The following is an 18457-nucleotide window of genomic DNA, read 5'->3' on the forward strand; positions in this document are numbered from 1 at the left end:
ACACACAGACACACACACACGCACACCAGGGCCAATTCCACAGAAGCCAATTTAGCTATCAGTATGTCTTTGAACTGTAGGAGGAAGCCAGAGCGCCCAGAGGAAACCCACACAAACGCATCGTGAACATGCAAACTCCTCACAGACAGCACCCCAGGTCTGGGATTGAACCCAGGGCCCCAGTGCTGCAAGGCAGCAGTACTGACCACTACTCCAACATGCTGCCTGTCATGTTTTATCCAAACCAGTTTATATTTGTACAGGATTATATAGTTGGGTGTTTTGCAGAAATAATTTAATTGAAGAACCTTGTGCAAGAGTACAACATTAATGTTTCAAGAAACATGTGACCGTGTACAGCCGTTGTCCAGTATGTCACAAGTCCTGAGCACTCCTCCCCAGAGTGGGTCCAGGTGTGAGGTTGATTATTTTTTTGCAAACTATGAGATGGAGAATCATTTGAGACTCTCTTCCTATTGAACTATGCATTTTGTAGACCAAGCAATCAAAGTTAAAGCTGTTTTTTTCTAAATGTGAGTATAAGAGATTTTACAGGCCGTCTCAGTCTGGTATGTCTTTTGCTTTAGCTGAAAATCAGCTAAAAATCGTCCTTGTTTTGAATTCATTGTTAAACAGTGTGCATGGTTTCACTTTGCAGGTGTTATTGAACACACTTTAATGCAAAATGGGAGGTGGGGTGATAAAATCATTCTTTCTTATACCATGAAAAAAACATTTTAAAAGCATTGATGACTTTGCTAGGTGTTATCCCTGAGTCAGAAAGTGGCTGGTGGCCTCCTGTGAGCCAAGGAGTTGAAAGTGTCTGCAGGAGAGACTGTACTTTTGACTGCACAGGAAGGATATAAAGTTAGTGGAGTACACTGTACCCAACTCTGTCCATCCTTCCTGTGGCTGTTTCCGATCAGGCAGCTCATACTACAGTTTGCTTCAGTTTGTAGTGCTTCTAAATGCTGACAGTTGATGCTTTACAAACATTAACTTTTCATTTCAAGGCAATTTTGCAATTACAAGGTTTTGTGTTTCGTATGGATAATCTATTTGGAAGGTTCACTGGATAATTTTAGAAGGGGGCTTGACTGAACTAGATCCTAAGTGCTGGCTCATACTGAAACTATTTATATGTCACTTACCAGTTTGATCATTTTGGCTTTTGACATTTTCATTTTGGCTGTGACATTAGTTCACTGTTTGTAAATATTGCAAAAAGTTTTTCCCCCCAAAAATGTGAATATCACCTTCTTAGCAGGGACTGCTGCATGAGAAACCCACCGCAGGCGTGGAGATAATGACACACACATAGACTGGCGTTGCACACAAGTTGTAGGATGTTCCTGTACCACAACATGCAGATCAGTGGTGCAGTTTGCTGGTGACTGAGTTTAATGTATGCATCGGCCCAGATTCGGGACCAGATTAAGTTCTAACTATACAGTGGGCCAGTGCATAAGAGCAAAGAAATGGGTGATCCTTGTTGTCAAGTCTCTGTGAAGTTCTGCCAAGAGTTACTGTGCTTGACAGTTTCAGGTGCTGGTGGCACAGCTGAGAACTCAGTTCAGCTGAAGTTTGACATCATCACTGACTTTGTTGATAGGTAAGGCAGAAACAGAAGGTAGGCTTTAGAACAGCTTTAGACCATGATCAATTACTGTCAGTACCTATACAAATATTCACCAAACTGTTGTTGTTTTATATGATATTCTTTCCTTTATATCTACTTTTGATATCAAAAGCAAAGCAGCAGAAGTATAATTTATTTGCTGTGCTTCCATTTCCATTAGAACCCCTGCCTCTGGTGAAGTGAAACTACCACAAAACTGTGTATAAAGTTGAACTGGCAGGGGACTACAACAGTAATGAGCTAGCTTGGCAATATTGTCAATCAAACAGGGGTCAGGGATGTGTGTATAAACGTGGCCTTAGACCTGAGTAAAGGTTGGCATGGAGGGGTGCTGTCATGTTGAAGGGTTCGGGAATTACACTGGTGCTAGTGATGCTGAAACAATGGCTCGTGCAGCAGTCTGGCCATGTGGTCGACAGGACGTTATGAGGTGAGATTCCTGCTGACCAGAGCAGGGGGACGTCTAAAACTGGCATCCGCTGTCCAGTGGAGCAGGGTTTCTCAGCCTTATCTCCCTTGCAGATCTGTTTTCGAGAGGTCACTCTCGCCAAGAAGCTTCAGTTTTGGAATACGATTGCATTCAAATAACGAATCAGTATAGCTTAAAACTACTGTTATTTCTATATTTGCTGCCGGGGCTTTTCTGCTTGTTGAATGTTGATTTTACACACCCGAACCCCTGTGCTCTTTCTGTGAGCCCCCACAGACTAGGAAGAACTAGGAAGAACACATGGCTTACAGTTAGTCAGCTGAACTGCAGTGCTGACTATTGTGATGTGAGTTTGAGAATTGACTTGAGAATTGCCTGTGACGCACATTTGAAGACATTTGTCATTTGCTTCTAATTACCCTAAATCGAACTGTAAACCTTAGAGGGGTGAAATCCAACAGTTGTCTGCATGGGTACAAAGAGAAGATGGGACCGCCTCACTTTGTGTTCTCTACGAGAGAGGTGACAGACAAGTAGAGATCCCAGTTGTGAGCTTCAGTTTCATTTTTAAAACTCATGTATAGTACATCATGTATAAAATGGAAGTGGTCTCAATGCATGTTCAGCTGTCTGTCTTAACCTTGTTGAGGAAAGGTAACAATGAAAAGACTTTACTGGGCTATAGAAATCAACATCCATTTTGATCTCTTTTACTAGCCTGTTTCTTCCTGTTCTTAGCGGTATCTCCAGTGCTTCTCTGGGCATCTAGTAGAGAATATACTCTCATACGCAGTATAGAGCATCACTGCATCTTTCTGTCTGAACCACTTGTGTTATCAACAGGGCCGTGGAAGCCTCGCGCTGCGTCTTCAGAAACAAGATGGCAGGCTGTGATCTGTCTGTGGTGTAGCCTTCGGTAGCTAGGCTTGTGCAGGATTACCATGTGACATTTCCTTCCTAGGAGCCATACAGTAGCATTCGCATCCCATTCATGCCAGTGGAACGGTATCACTGCTTATAGCTTTATAGTCCCTGAGAGTGGGGCACTTTGTGATTGCTTCTATGACAGCCAGTAACTCACGATGTGGTTTATAGTCTGTTTCATTTTTACATGTACAATGTGATTTTTATGCTTATTTGCATTTTTTCAACATTTCCTATACTGAAGGTACAGGATGGTACAGACTTACTACTTTGTATGTCTTCCTTTTCATTTTCTGTCCTCATGCATCAGGTCATGTTTGGACTGTACGGCTGGCAGTACCACTTCAGGAAGCTTTTTACCAAATGTCCGGATGGGTTTGTTAGATTTTTCTTATGGTTTTTGTATGTCTTATATGGCCTCACTTTTGTACCATTTAAACAAACCCAAACTTTGGCACAGAACTGTTTGTCTAGATATAATTTTATTCTAGCCGTGAACTAGAGTCCCCCTTTCCCCCTGAGAGGATGTGTAATTGTGTGTCATATCCACAACTGCTAAATGTTTTCACATTATTATCCCTGCCCCTTTGTTTTTCTCACAGTAAGTGCTTTATCATGTTAGGACAGCTCAGCACAAGTGACTGAAATGATACATTTTCAGTTAAACATCTGAATTGTTTTGGGGCTATGTCCTGTATATCTGTATATTAATAAATAACTTGTCAGGTGGAATTCAAGTTGGCAGACTCAGTCTGCATGTCTGTATTGCAAATTGCTTCTGCTTAAACTTTGGCCAGCTGCTTAGTGCTCATTTTGAAGTTTGCAGTGATGGATTTCATGGAAAGTTACTTATGAATTGAAATCCACACATTGAGATTACGTGTCACACCATTTGTTATATACCAGGCCGTCACCTATGAAGAGAAACTATTTTTTATGACCTTGATTTGAAAAAGAGGCAGTTTTTCACACCGGCTGTGCTGGATGGCCTGTAGTCTTTATGATTGATCTGCCTACTCATGCTCTGCCATCTGGCTTGGAATAAAGGCTCAAAACAACACCAAGTGCGCAGTGTAAACTTAAATGTTCTATTTATTTAAACCATTTGAATTGCTGTTAATTCTTAAAAAAACAAATTGGTCTTTTACACTGTATTTCATAGCAATCATTCAGCTGCTAGTTAGGTGTCAAAATGTTAAATGGCTCTTCATGGTCTTTGTTACATGCTGCAGGAGGATTCATGGAATTCAGTAATAAAGTATTTCTCTAGCTTTTACAGTGTGCAATCAGCATTTCAAACCTCACAAGCACTCTTCAAACTGTTAAAATAAGATGTGGGTGGTCAATGAAAGGAGAGTTTGGGTTCATTGTAGAATACGTTCACCCGAAAGGAATATATTATGAAGTGGCTTATAATTAATTTCTTGAACTCTGTCCAGAACAAGTATTTGCATGTTGCAAAGTTCTCAAAACCTGGAAACAATGTTCACTGATTACATTGTGTTTAGTGCTGTTAGGTTGTACACATATATTATCCTTTTATGCGTTGTTTTAACCATTTGTACACTTTAAAAATGGATGGAAGACAGGAAAGTGATCTTCTGACAACATAAGGAATGCACCTAGATTATTTATTGAACGTCTGGACGGTTTCTTTTAGGTGACAAAAATTCAAGTAGTGCAATTGTATCTACAGAATTTAAAACGAACAAATTGGAGAAAGTCCAGCGTGGGTGAATGGTCAAAGATGAGGGCATTAGCTGGAGATCTTGAGGTGGTGTTCTGGAAAGTTCTTCTCACAGTTTTATTTAGGGAATCCTGGTTACAGTACTTGAATACCCACCACTGTTTAGGTTTGGTCGTAATTATATATAATTCAATTACTTATAAGTAATTGAAACTGACAGCATCACAGCGTCCCGAGACAAGGCAGTTTCTCCTGGGGGCATTTCCTGCCTCCTGGAACTCCTTATCTTATGAACACCTCAGCCACCTCGCTGTCGGCGGAGCAGGACTGGATCAATTGGATACTAAACCTCACCCTCTTAATAATGGCCTTTAAGAGCCAGATTGTGGGATAGTAAAAATCATTTTTATTGAATTTACCGCTAAGTGTCCATTCTCCAAATGAGACCTACAGTACAGTATACATGAAGACTGTTTTTGAAAGCACACTAAAGTAAGTACAGTTAGTGAAGTGCTCAGCTGTCTGACTGTTCTCTTCAGATTGGAATTTCTATTTTTTCTTTGTTTTTCAAAAAAGATTGGGTTCATTACTCGGTTTCTCACAATGAACCATAGCAAGAACAAAGATGTCTCTGTAATCTGTGAGCCCTTTCAAATAAAAGAGTGTATCATAGATTGGAGATAATATATTTAAGGCATTTTAACTGTGATGGTGATCTGAACATTTTCCTTTAGCTGAATGTAAGATATACAGATTTCAGCACCTGCAGCAGATGATGTGTCTGAGCACACAGCTTCCTAGCAGCCCAGTTTAGCCATAAAAGAAACAGAACTGAGGCAACAGTCTTTGACTCGCCTGGTGTAACCTGAGAAGGAATTCTGAAAGGATTAGGCTATATATTCAAGTTTTAGTTGGCACACAAGGAAGAAACAAAGAGAAAGGCCAAAAGCATGTACTAACAACAATTTGAGATGTTTTTTGTCTCTGTGCATATATGTGTGTTCTCACAGCAATATACTGTAAGAGTTGCTATAATACGCGTGTTTTGAGTGGGTGGTTCAGTTCTAAGAAGTAGAGGATTAGGAAGCGTTACCGCCTTTACTCCATTACTGAGTGACATCAATGGTCTGAATATAGTTTTCGTTTAATGGTGATAAAATGTCTGTAGTCTTTACTCTTCAGATAAAAATGACTTTTTAAGCATAGTTGTGGACTTAGGTCATAACATTTTGGTAAAAAAAAATACATTTTTGCAACTTTATTAAAAACAATGCTTTTGAATATGTCTGTACATAAATGGTAAAGATTTTAGACTGAACATACTGAGTCTAATGAGTTTGTCAGTGAGTGCCAAGAAACGTTATCAAGATTTAAAAAAATAGTGTCAAACAATATATGAATACAGGTAGAAGACCACATTTTCTTTCTTTTCTTTTTGAATAAAAAGCTTTAAGTCCTGATATAAAAAATCACGAAATAGCAACCTCATTTGAGCTATCAAATTTAATTTCACTGGTTTGAACTGACACAACACCACTGTGGCTTTCCCTGAACTGGCTAAGTAAGCCTAGCAATCTTGGACTCTTGAATTAGCAGGTACCAGCGTCTTAACCACCAATAATGCTCACTATGTGCTGGTGAACTAGTTTGCTGATGGCCTTATTTCTGCACTGGAGTTTGACAAGAAACAATTCTGTCTCCGTAGAGGGCAACACTTTAGACTAGGGTTTGGAAATCACATTTGATAAACAATTAACACAAGTCGTAAACACTTAAATATGTAATATCAGAGCTTTGCAATGATAAGACTTTAATCAATGACAGAATCGCAGTTAATCAGCAGAGGACTTTAGTAGATAAGCTTTAACATATTTATGTAACTGTATATACAGTTTAGAGTCAAGAAGATCTGTAATAGAGGTTTCTGGTCAATAAAGAATAATTGAAAAGGCAATGTGTTCAGTGTAGAAGTTTGAAAGTTACTTTCCACACTGGATTTGTGAGGGGAAAAGCGTACTATATTGAGTGTAATTTAAGAAAGGTCAGCAGCATTCCTTTCTGAAAATGCTCGATCGGCACACAATGACTTTACAGAGATCCTGGCTGACAGAGATATTTTATAAAATGGCCTTGCTTTTCCCCTGTTGCTGCTCTGAGAAAAGTGGTGTGATTTTTTTTCAGCTCTGTTGTAGCAGCAAAACAACATTTTCCATTGAGTTTAGTTTTAGTGAGTTACATTTAGTTAGTTTGGTTTGGTGGCAGTTAGAATTATATGGCAAAAAGGCAGTGATTTGTTTTTTGCCCTTTTAAAAAAATATGCTGGTGATGTTTGTTTTTATTTTTGACAATAAATCCATGGAATAGGAAATTTGTACATCTAAACTGAAGTTTATCTTAGCAGCTTTATAAATGTCTGCTGCAGTCATAGTGATGCAGCTTTTATTCCTCTTCAGGTTTGCTTCTTGGGATGTGTCTTTCTCCCTTAAAAACAAATAGTTCAGGCTTGTGTTTAATTACGTGTGCCACCACTTATTAGTTTTGTAATTAACATTTCACCTTGAGACCAATCTTGTAATTCCGATCTAGATGTAAGGGACTGTTATTTGAGTGCACACTGCCTTTTGTTTTTTATTCTGTTTCTGGTCTCGGGTTCTGTGCATCAGATTTCTTTTATCTCTTTCTGTGTCCACTCACCTGACATAAATATACAGGGAACAAAAACAAAAAACAGCCGGCAAGAATTTGTTTTCTGTCTTCAAAGATGTATTTTTTTATATGTTGGCCCAGATAGCTGAAAATGCTTGTAGGCCTTGCCTACAAGAACTTTCTTGCATCCCCCAGAAAAGTATTAATTTGGAAAGTGAGGGTTTGTTCACCATAGAGGCCTCTGTGGCTGCTACAGCCCAGAATCTTGACTTCCCTGATCACAGGATTCCCCTATGATGACACACAGGACACCACCGCCGAACAGCAGGAGGTGGGGAAAGTTACTTACCCATAGAGCAGATTATGGGACTTTTAGGTAATAGCGGAAGTTACTGCCACTTTCTAATTTTGTCTCCTTTGAAAAGCAAGAATTAGAAAATGTTGGGAAAATGATTCTTTGCTGTACCTTTGGCTCAAGAAGATGACAATTTGCTTTAGTTTCATGGGGCTGAGTAAAAAAAACCCAGGAGAATGATTGTGTGATAAGTGTGTGAATCATAATTTTAAGTGTGTGTGTGTGTGTATACAGAGTGAGAATTTTTCAATGAGATTTGAAATTCTCAAATGCATACAACTCATTGGTACAGTCTATGTATACACAGAGTGAGATTTGAACTCTCATATCCGTACAACCCATTCTGTATGTCATACAGTACACACTAAGGATGGAGTGGGTTTGTGGACAGAATGTAAAAAACTGTACTACCTAAACAAACATATCTCAGGCAGAAATCCTTGTGACTACAGCTGTGAGCTGTGAATGACTTCATTAGACCAGCTATTGCTGATTCAGTACAGTCAACATGTTTTCCAGATTTTTCTGATCATTAATTGTCTAAAACTACATGAACACCTCCAGTGCAGTCACAAACTTTCATTTTCTTTCTAAGGGTTTCTTGAGGATTCTGCTTCCGTACAATAATGTCAATTCATTTATCTTTCCAGCTCATATCATCAGTGGACCAGTGGAAGACACAGATCCCAGTAGTATTGCAGCAGAAATGGTATGAGTAATTTCTTCCATAAAGGGGGGTAGGTGGTGTTCAGAAAACATCACCAAGCTTACTGCTATTTGCATTAAGTCTCCAAATCTAATCATAATTGTGATTAAAGAATGAATCTAGAGCTAAAGTTAAATAATTTTTATACTCATTTTAAAATTCTTATGTAATAATTTTAGACTTGAGTCTCTTGAGAACCTTGCATTATGTCATCAAGTTAAATTTGTTACTGTACTGAACTGGTACAATCCGAAACCAGCTGTTTAGTGAGAACTGAAACAGCAAAATATGAAGAAGATGAGACTTTCAGTCAAAGGAAACAGCACGTACACTGTTTTAGACCTTCATGAGATGATTTCCTCAGTCACAACGCAGAGGTTCGTTTCTATAGAACAAACACTCTGGAGCAGTTCCATAACATTAGATCTCTCTCTTGAATGTTTTGAAAAAAGAATAGTTTTCAGTGTATCTCTGATGTTTTATACATCCAGTCATTCTGTGATTCCATCAGTGATTTTGACTGTTCTATTCTTAACAAGCAGATTTTGTGCTTTTTGCAAGTTTGTGTTTTTTGTTCGTTCTCAGCCTGTTTGACTTTTTTTTTGCTTACTTCTCGTGTCTTGGTTAAAATGTTCAAAACTTAAAAAAGTAAAACAGCCCAGACTATCACTCGAGAACTGTTATTTCGCTGTTGGGGGAAAAAAAACAACTTGGTGTGCCAAAGTCAGATATATCTTGTTTTATCCTGTGACAACAGTTATTTGAATACTTTTTTTCCGAATTCCTGCAGTCATTGAAGTCAAAATATCCAGTTCAAGACACCGCTATACCCAAAGGTAAGGATATTAGTCAAATATTTCTGTCTGTGTGTTTTGCTATAAATAAATAATATAGTCATCCCTCGCTTTTCGCGGTTTCGTTAATTCGCGGGTCACCCCCCCGCAAAAAAACTTTCATGGGATGTACAGGCAGGCGACGGCGTGCGTGGCGTATTTTCGCATCCGTTAACCATCCTCTGACATGAAACCTGGGGAAGTGGAAGAGCTGCTGGGGGAGCTCAAAGATGAGCTAACAGAGGAAGACCTTGACGCCAGTGAAGAGGACGGGGAAGAACAGCAATGGATACCCAAGTCTTTTGCAGCTCTATGCCAGGACCTCCAGGGACCGGAGGACAGGACACTTCACCTGGGCCCTTCAGTGGAAAGGAGCGTTAAAATCGTTCGGCGACTGGGACAGGTCTTCGAGCCGTACCATGTGATGTTCAAGAAGTGGAAGGAAAAAAAGCAGCAGCTCCCCTGTCACGACGTTTCTGCAAAGAAAAGAAGTTTTGAGGGTGGTCAATTTATCGCTGATTTTGCGAGGGATGACTGTAATTAATTATAGTTCGCAGAACATTTCAGGATGTTAAGACCTGTCGCACTTATAAATATTTAAGTATCACGTTTCCCTATCTATAAAATATGAAACATAAATTCAGAAGTTCAATAATTTTTAATTGTATCTGTTTGCTCACAGTTTCCTCTCGCATAAACATTCGTTTTTATTTGCACGAGCCTGGATTTCCCCCTCATGATGTATTGTGGGGAAAAAAAATCTTCAATACAATTTTGTGATCTGATAAGTGAAGCAGGCGTCAGACCAAATGCTGTCAGAATGAACTGGGCTGGTGAGGTACTGTCTGCGGTACCTGAGCAATACTAAAGCTGTACTTGATCTCATTTTATTGACCGTGATGACGGTACAAAACTGAGGAACTAATTATCAGAGTCAAAGCTTCAATTGCTCTGTAGGTACTCTTCCAATCTGTAACTGAGTTGATCCCCATTACTGTTCACAGGAGCGCTCTTCCTAGTTCATTTGAAGGACACTAATTCTATAGTGATTTTCCCATCAGGCTTTTTAGTAAGAATGAGTTCCTACCTTGAAACGCTAAAATTCTGAAGGCACACGACCCCCCTGTGTTTCTGATGCTGCAACATCTTGTACAACAGCAGTTCTGATTTCAGCTTGCTACGTGAAAAGAAAAGTCCATTTTAAACATGACTAACAGAAACCAATTACAACTACAATACACAATCCAGCTTATCTAGGTAACACCAAGACATCCATTCATGTTTAAGCCTTGTATTAACCATGCTTGTAAGAAAAATGTTTTGATGATTGTAGGGAATTAGTTTCCTTGTTCTTTATCTAACAATTATTTGTTTTTCTTTGCTCTCCTGGCCCACTAGATGCAGTGACAATGGAAGTAGCCTCTGTTAAGCCTGGCTACTTAATGTCTCAGTCGCACAGAATAACCCAGGTAAGGGAAGTTAATTGTTACAGGAAGTGTCTGTTCATTTCCAGAAAGTGGACAAGGGTACTGAAAGATAGGAGATGATGGTAGGAGATAAGGCTTTGGTTTTCAGCTAAAATCCCATATCAGCTTTATTTATAACACAGCCTCTCCGACTCTGTATTTTAAGCATTATAAAATAGGTAGATTTTTTCAGAAACATTTCATGCTCCCATTCTATAGCGATTCAGATAACTAAGTGGAGCTGGAGCCTGTTTGTGGATTTGCATGGTCTTCCCTTTTCCATCTAGGTTTTGTGACATGGGCACATTGCACTGGCTGCAGTCCTGCCTTGTGCCCTGTGCTGCTGGCAAAGGCTCCAATTTACTGAAAAAGAGGCTTTCTGGTAATAGGTGGATAATTAAGTGCAATACCTTTAGAATAGTTAGCATTTCAAAGCAATTGTATGTCACAGAAAATGTCTAAAAGTGTTTTATTAATATGGTATATTGAAAGGAAATTCCAAGCAAATCATATTAAATATTTTACAGTTGATATGGATGTCATTTAATGATTTTCCCCACAGTAACAATACATAATGTCTTAGTTAACATTCATTTCTAATTTGTCTTCAGTATTAATATGTCTGTGCCATGAGGTGGACTAGCAATATAATGTATCTGGCAAACCTAGCAGGAAAGTGCCATAACAGGATCTGTAAATAAGCAGATCCCGGAGAACTGGACTCAGAAGGCAGCCATAAGGTTGACCCGGTTAGTCTGGTGGCCGAGGGTGGCGGATCAATCCCAATAGCTTTCTGGGTACTGTAGTTCAGATAAGGACAGGCATCTTGTCTGAACCTGCTGTCCTATCACATGTAATTTAAATATCAGTTTCAGATATAATCTCAGTAGTTTTGCCAGATAGATATGATATGCAGTTTAGCCTTGGGCCTGTTGTTGTGATCACTAATGAATTGGAAAATGTGACAGCTCAGGCATTTTTGGAAGGCAAAGGAAGTCACCTGCTGTAAATGGCCGACTTTTTAGAAACATTTTAGAAACTTTTGCTAATTTTCCATTCATTGGTTTAGTCAAAACCTCATTTAAGGCAGCGTGGAAGCATGATCTGAATTCGGTTGTTTAAGCTAGAAATGAGATGTTTTCACATAGGGTTGCAGAGGTGGGTAAGGCTAGGCTTTGAACTTTTCCCAGACATGCTTAAAACTTCATTAGGGACTAATGAATAATTCCCCTAAATTAAAATTGTATTTTGCATAACTGAACTGGAACATTAGAATTCTAAGTCTTTTCAGTTTAAAAAGATGTTTTCAGTCATAATGTGATGAAACCTGTTCGTACCTAAGCAAGCAAACAACAGCACAAAAATATTTTTTCTCTGGCATTTACTGCTGTAAATAAGTATGGCTTCATTAGTAATTGGAGTGAAATTTCAGTAAAAGTGTAGGTCTTTATACAAACCATTATTTTTTATTGAATGTCCTGTTAGGTGTGCTTTACTCTACATGTTACTATGCAGATTTGAATTGCTACGTATGTCTCATTACGTAAGAAAACTATTTGCATTTCACTGTTTTGAATCTATAGACCTTTACCAGTGGATAATATTAAAAGAACATGTTTCTTTCTTGCAGCCAGAAGACAATGAGAGCCATTGCTTTTATACAGAAACAATTTCTTCAACAGGTAAAGAAAACCCATTTTACAAGGAAGATACTTTTAAGCAGAAGTCCATTCCCTTAAGTCCTAAAATATTAAATTAATGTTGAGAGACTTTCCTTGTGTGTTATGGATTCGAAAAGTGTGTTTTATTTTTCGTATTGTCTGTGTGGGCGCTCTGGTGTCCTTTCACCTTTCAAAGATAAGGTTAATTGTTGTCTCTAATTTGTCCTTTTTCACATGTGTGTACTGTGATGGACTGGTGTAGCCCTGTCTTGCTTGGGGAATAGGCTCCAGGCAGCCGCAATCCTCGCTTGTAATAGGTGGATATGTAAGTTAGGGTATGACTTAGTATGGTTTTCATTTTTAATCGCCAATTAATTGCCACAGTGGAAAAGTCGTATATCTTTTTTACATGCTGCAGGCTCCACTAGTGCTTTTCAGGAGAGCTAGCTCCTGATTGGAGGACCAGTGTGTCTCTCAGTGATGTCACTGTAAGCCTGCAAGCTCGTAGGAAGTCACAAGAGCCTGGAGAACAAAGGCTAACGTCCACCATACACAGGTGGAGCTCTGCCAATGGTGCGCTCTTGCTGGGAGAATCCTGGTCACAGTTGGTCGGTGACATGCACCAGGATGAAACTAGCGAGAGCCATAGAACTCAACATGAGCTTCCCGAGTAGCTCACTGTGCAGAGACCTGAAGTGATGATATGTCTATCTCCACAAATAAATACATTCGCTTTTCTACAATGATGACTAGAAATCCACAAGAAATACAAAAATATTTAAATCTATTTTTGAATTCTGTTACATGCTAAACGGCATGTGACCTGAATTTCATATAATAGAAAGCAGGTTAAAGGATCCTGCCTTCTGTTAAGCATTTAATTTGTCTATGTACTTGCCAAGATGTTAACCTTCTCTTAAAATGTGTTTGGAGACTGCAGGCAGAAACAACAGCTTAGGATGCACCATGGATTCCACAAAAGTTTGAAATATTTGCATTCTATGTTCATCCCATTCTTCTTGCAGGATCACTATCAGTTGAGGTTGGGATGATGAGGGGTGATGGTGTGTGGGATTGAATTGCGCAATCTATGAGTTCCTGCAGTTTGTGATGGGGGTTGAGGTCTGGGGATGGTTCTGGCCAGGCAAGATGATGGACATCTGTTTTAGTCTCCCGAAGCAACACCACTCATACTCCTACTTGAAATGTGCTCATTGTGGATACTGTAGATGCTGCATATTTTTCATGAGGACGACCAATTATAACAGGGCAATGATGTTAAGATTGTTAAGTAATAAAGGTACTTATGTTATCTCGTATCAGTATTGCTGTTTTTCATTAAAACACTGTCTTTCCAAAATAGTATATTCCCCTCAGTAAATTATTATTGACTTTAAGTATTATCCAAAATCCAATTTTAAAGACTTATCCTTTCTTATTTAATTTGATAATTGTCCTGTCTTACTCATTTAAAATAGTCAAGAATTACAAGACCCTGTTTCTTTGACCAGTATATGGGTGCAACAAAAATGTGGCTGAAAAATTAATTTTTAAAATCAAAGAAATATTGGCAGGACATATAGGACAAGAGGGATTAAACACCTGCGATTTCCCACCCTTTACGGCATCTAAAATACACATTAGTGCAGTTAAAGACAATATTATTTATAATTACTGTGCAACATCTGACCTAGAAGACCACGAGTGTGCTGCGTTTCTGTGAATGAGCTGGGGTTTTTTTCTCTCGTGTGTTTCATTGTGTGATCCTGCTCCTCCCAGATTTCATCAAGCGACTGCCGTTCAAGGACAGCCCCTGTGAGACTTGCTGTTGCTCAGCTCCCCCGCCCAAGATAAGCGACTTGATGAACGATGAGGACTTGCTCTACAAACTGCGACTAAAGCTGGACCCCAACTACTCTACCATCAAGAACTGGAAGAACTTCGCCAGCAAGTGGGGGATGACCTATGATGAACTGGTGCTGCTGGAACACCGAACACAGGGCTCCACGCACAGCCCCACCCAAGAGTTCCTGCAGAGGAACAACGATAAGACTGTCAAGGAGCTGACAGAGCTCTGCAGACTGTACCAGAGGATTGACGTCCTGAATGTACTGCAGCAGTGGGTGAAGAACGACTGGCCCAAGAGGTGGCAAAAAGTCCGTTAGCTGGGAATTTGCTCTTTTATCTCTTTTTATCTCTGTGAAGTGCTTCTGTTTGTTTTTTGGTGGGGTTGATATTTTTTCCTTGCATTTAGAAAAAAATGAACAGGTAAACTATGATTGATTTCTGGAAACACTTTTTTTTCCATCTGATATTTCCTGGTGACCTGGAAAATAAAACAACAGAAAGACAGTTCGGGGGTGGTTTTCTCATCAGTGAAGAGTTTTCAATGAACTGACATGTTTAAAAACTTAATGCCGAAGCAAGGTTGGAGATCACTGGGGCTTGTTCATCAGGACATTTCAGCTTAATTTGGATTCCTGCAAGTCTGTCTGACTGTATGCCTTGATGTCAGAGGAAGAAAGAATCACCTGTATTCCTCTTCAGAAGCTACTGCATATCTTTCTTTCAACTACTGTAAAACGATACGTCTCGAGACTCAATGCATGAGCAAACGGTGAATTAGAAAGTAGTCTTTCTTTCAGATTAAGTTCTGAGCAGTGGAATAAGTGCTGTTGTGTTCCAGAAAAATGCCAAAATGTTCACAGACTTTCAGGGAAGTGTCTTCAGCTTTTCTTACTCATATAACTCAGAAGAGAAATGAATGGAGTGCAGTTTTTCAGCACAGGTGGAATTTTCACCTTTAAGAATCAGCTGATGTATTGAGCCTTGCTGTGTATACAAGAAAATTGATCAAAGTAAATATTAAAGATTTTTTTCCTTTATCTAGATGAAATGTCAAAACATCTGTTAATTGAAATTATAACTGTAGTATAGAACTGCATGAAACCATCAGTGGTTTAGACTGATTTTATGTGGAGGGATTAGGATTGTGCTGAATGAAATGACTTGAACCGTAGAATACCTGATTGTATTTGCTTCCAGTTTTTATTCACTGTTTTCTTTTTATATTCTCAATTTGGAGTCATTAATTATTAAACAGTTTGATTTAGCACTACCATCTTTGGTATCTGCATGCGGCACTGAGGACCATGATCTGTTTCCTCAGGAACCATGAGTTTGTCGGAGCCATGCAACATTTTCCTTGTTGTAAGCCCTGCAGGGCCTGAACAGGAGAGAGAGTTTGGACTGGAGGAGTGTTGCATTTCTTATTGATAAGGCTAGAAAGTCAGCTGCGTGACAAGCCGAGGATGACAAGGGCGACCAGACCCACCAGCACTCAGGCGAATCTTTGTTACTGCTGCTTGCAGTGACACTGCACTGCCCTTTTTTTAAAATAAAAGAAGGGCGGAGCGGTTGCTCTGTGGCTCAGAATCTGGGCTGGAATGTTGCCGGTTTGTATCCTCCGGCCGGCAGAGGAATCCTCCTCTGTTGGGCCCCTGAGCAAGGCCCTTAACCCCAACAGCACCAGGGGTGCTGTATAAATGGCTGACCATGCGCTCTGACCCCAAGCTTCTCTCTCCCTGTCTGTGTGTCTCATGGAGAGCAAGCTGGGGTATTCGAAAAGACAAATTCCTAATGCAAGAAAATGTATATGGCCAATAAAGATCTTATATTATCTTGAGAAATCCCAGTCACAACTGGTTAATAATATAGCCAGATCTGGGCCATAGGGTTCAACCTGCATTCCAATAGAGAGTATTTATAAACTGAGCCATGCAGGTCCCCCCTGAAGAGTAAAGTGCTTCTTGTTCTTGAACATTTTTTGTATTTTGCAATTTTGTCCCCGAGCCATTTGGGATCATTGGTTTGTCTCTCTCTCATCTTACGACAACAGCCCTAGTACTGCACAGGGAGAATGAGGAAGAGCAGACGAGCTCCTGTAACCCTACCCCCCTCCATTGAGCCAATCATCTTTCACCATGCAAGCCTGCAGGTCCCCACCATGTCACAGGAGCCACCTGCCTGACTCATCGCAGCCTCACTCCTGGCAGCGCCCCGATAATTGTGCCCCACCTTTGGAGTAATTTCTGTCCCAGTCTGCTGAAATCGTCACCTGCTGAGATCCTCACAAGCCTTCTTGTAAAGGGTGTAGAGGCCACTTGATCGCATTGCTGGAATAAAAAGTGAATTAGTGCTCAGGAAAACCATCATAAACCAGTATGCTTGTTTAACCACAAAGATCTGAATAAGTCATTTTATGTAACTGTACTAGAGTGCCTCTAGATCGGGGCAACAAGTTTCTAGTACCTGTCTGGGATTTACTCTCTGGTACTGCTTTGCTTGTTGCTGTGGAGGGAGGTGGGTAAAGGTGACTTTTGTTTTAGAAATTAAGGAGCCCATCACGAGGACTGGGGCCCTGGATCAGTGATGATGATGAGCATGAGCACTAGGAAAACTACAGTAAATAATAGTTTTAAATAAGAAAACAGCAAGTGTTTTGGGGTCACAGTACCAGTCAGTCACAGTTCCTAAAGAACAAAATGCACTTATATTGGTACCTCTTTCTTGTTTTTCATTACTCAGTGTAAATTAAGGGTTACGGAAATCTGAAAAAATAGTTGTCTCTTAGAAGAGCTGATGAATATGTTAATAGATAATCAGTTTGTTTTTTCCGCTTGGAAAGTACTTGTAATATGACAGGACTATGACAGGCTAAGAGTTAAGGCTGGAGTATTTTTCTACAACTATCTTTAAGAGTTCCTAAGCTTATCTACGATATTTGGCTGGATTGTTAACACAGTACCATGTTTCATCATTTAAACCAACATTTTCTGTTATATAATAATAGCAGCTCCAAAAGGAAGTCAAAAGCAACTAAGTCAAAGTAATTTTCATTAGTAAATACAGGAGGAAAATACTCAGTTTTGCACAGTATTGAAACACATAAAGGCTTGGCCTTATGTACACTATGGGTACGAATCCTTGGATTGTTTCTAATTCCCTTTAAGATGGACTCCCCAGTTACCACTGCTTGGCTGTTTCCCTGCTGCCCTGTTATTTCCTGGGATCACAGCAGTATGTGGGTGCTATGGACATGACACGTGTTCCACGTGGGTAATGGAAACAATTTATATAATTAGATTAGAGCTACAAAAGCAAAAGCAAAAGAAATGTTGAAATGGGGTGTTATAGCATTATTTTGATGATTGTACGCTTTTCATTTCAGACTGGGTCCTGGATGTTTTTTTTTTCTTTTAATTTATTTTTGCTCTTCGTATCACATGCTTGGGTTTTCAGCTTGTGCATTTGACCAGGCCTGGAAATAAAGTGCAGTGATTAGGAATTTGTTATATGAATTGGATTCTATGGATTTGGCTTTTATTCTTAATTACAGTGACTCTGCAAAACATGTATGCTGCTTTAAAAACAGTAGAACTACATCCGTATTTTGCTTCTAGGATTCACGAGGCTGATCACTGTAACTTCAGTTGTTCTACAAGATTACGTATCAGGTAAAATCTGTGCCATTGTGATATTAAAGGCTGAGGTTGGGTCTTACTTTCTTCTTGGGTAACAACTATAAGTATGTTGTGTGTTCAAAATGCCTTATCTTAAAATTTATCTCTGCTGATTTCTTAATTTTTTCTAAGAAATGTTTTATAATTTACTTCTTGCACCAATGTATGACTATGTTGCTTCATACAAAACATTCCATTTTTCTCCTTCAAGAAAACATACAGTAGGTCATATTTATTGCTGTCTCTTCATCTTGTGCTCTGTATTAACAGGTAATTGCCATACAGTTGATCATGTCTTCACTGCTTAATTACTTTGCAAAAGTTGTACATGTGAAAATTAAAAGTGCAATTAAAAATGGTTTTCTGTTAGTGCATGTATTGTACATTGGTCCTGGGAAATGTAATACAAGCAAAATTCAAATTAATTGTCCATCAAGTTGCAGTGATCTCTTGGTCAATGGAAGATACTACATAAGCTTATATTAACAAGCGGTTTTGTTAACTAACATTTGTATGTTCACATGTTTGATTTGGAAATAATGTACAATACGAATTCAAAACTATTCACCTGCAGATCCCGTTTAGTTT

The 18457-nt window shown here is 39.3% G+C and overlaps 1 protein-coding gene across 3 annotated transcripts in view; it reads left to right on the forward strand.

Annotated features, from left to right (window-relative positions):
• edaradd (EDAR-associated death domain) overlaps window positions 1-18238 on the forward strand; it is a 23593-nt gene extending 5355 nt beyond the window's left edge. For all 3 annotated transcript variants that reach the window (XM_015363273.2, XM_015363272.2, XM_015363274.2), the window contains 5 exons: window positions 8332-8390; window positions 9178-9223; window positions 10619-10689; window positions 12317-12368; window positions 14127-18238. In XM_015363273.2, coding sequence (XP_015218759.1) covers window positions 8332-8390; window positions 9178-9223; window positions 10619-10689; window positions 12317-12368; window positions 14127-14512 — 614 coding nt within the window. In that variant the 3' untranslated portion in view covers window positions 14513-18238. The remainder of the gene's footprint in view (window positions 1-8331; window positions 8391-9177; window positions 9224-10618; window positions 10690-12316; window positions 12369-14126) is intronic.
• The last annotated feature ends 219 nt before the right edge of the window (window positions 18239-18457 follow it).

This window comes from Lepisosteus oculatus, chromosome 17, assembly GCF_040954835.1.
Source record: "Lepisosteus oculatus isolate fLepOcu1 chromosome 17, fLepOcu1.hap2, whole genome shotgun sequence".
In the NCBI taxonomy this organism is placed as follows: Eukaryota; Metazoa; Chordata; class Actinopteri; order Semionotiformes; family Lepisosteidae; genus Lepisosteus; species Lepisosteus oculatus.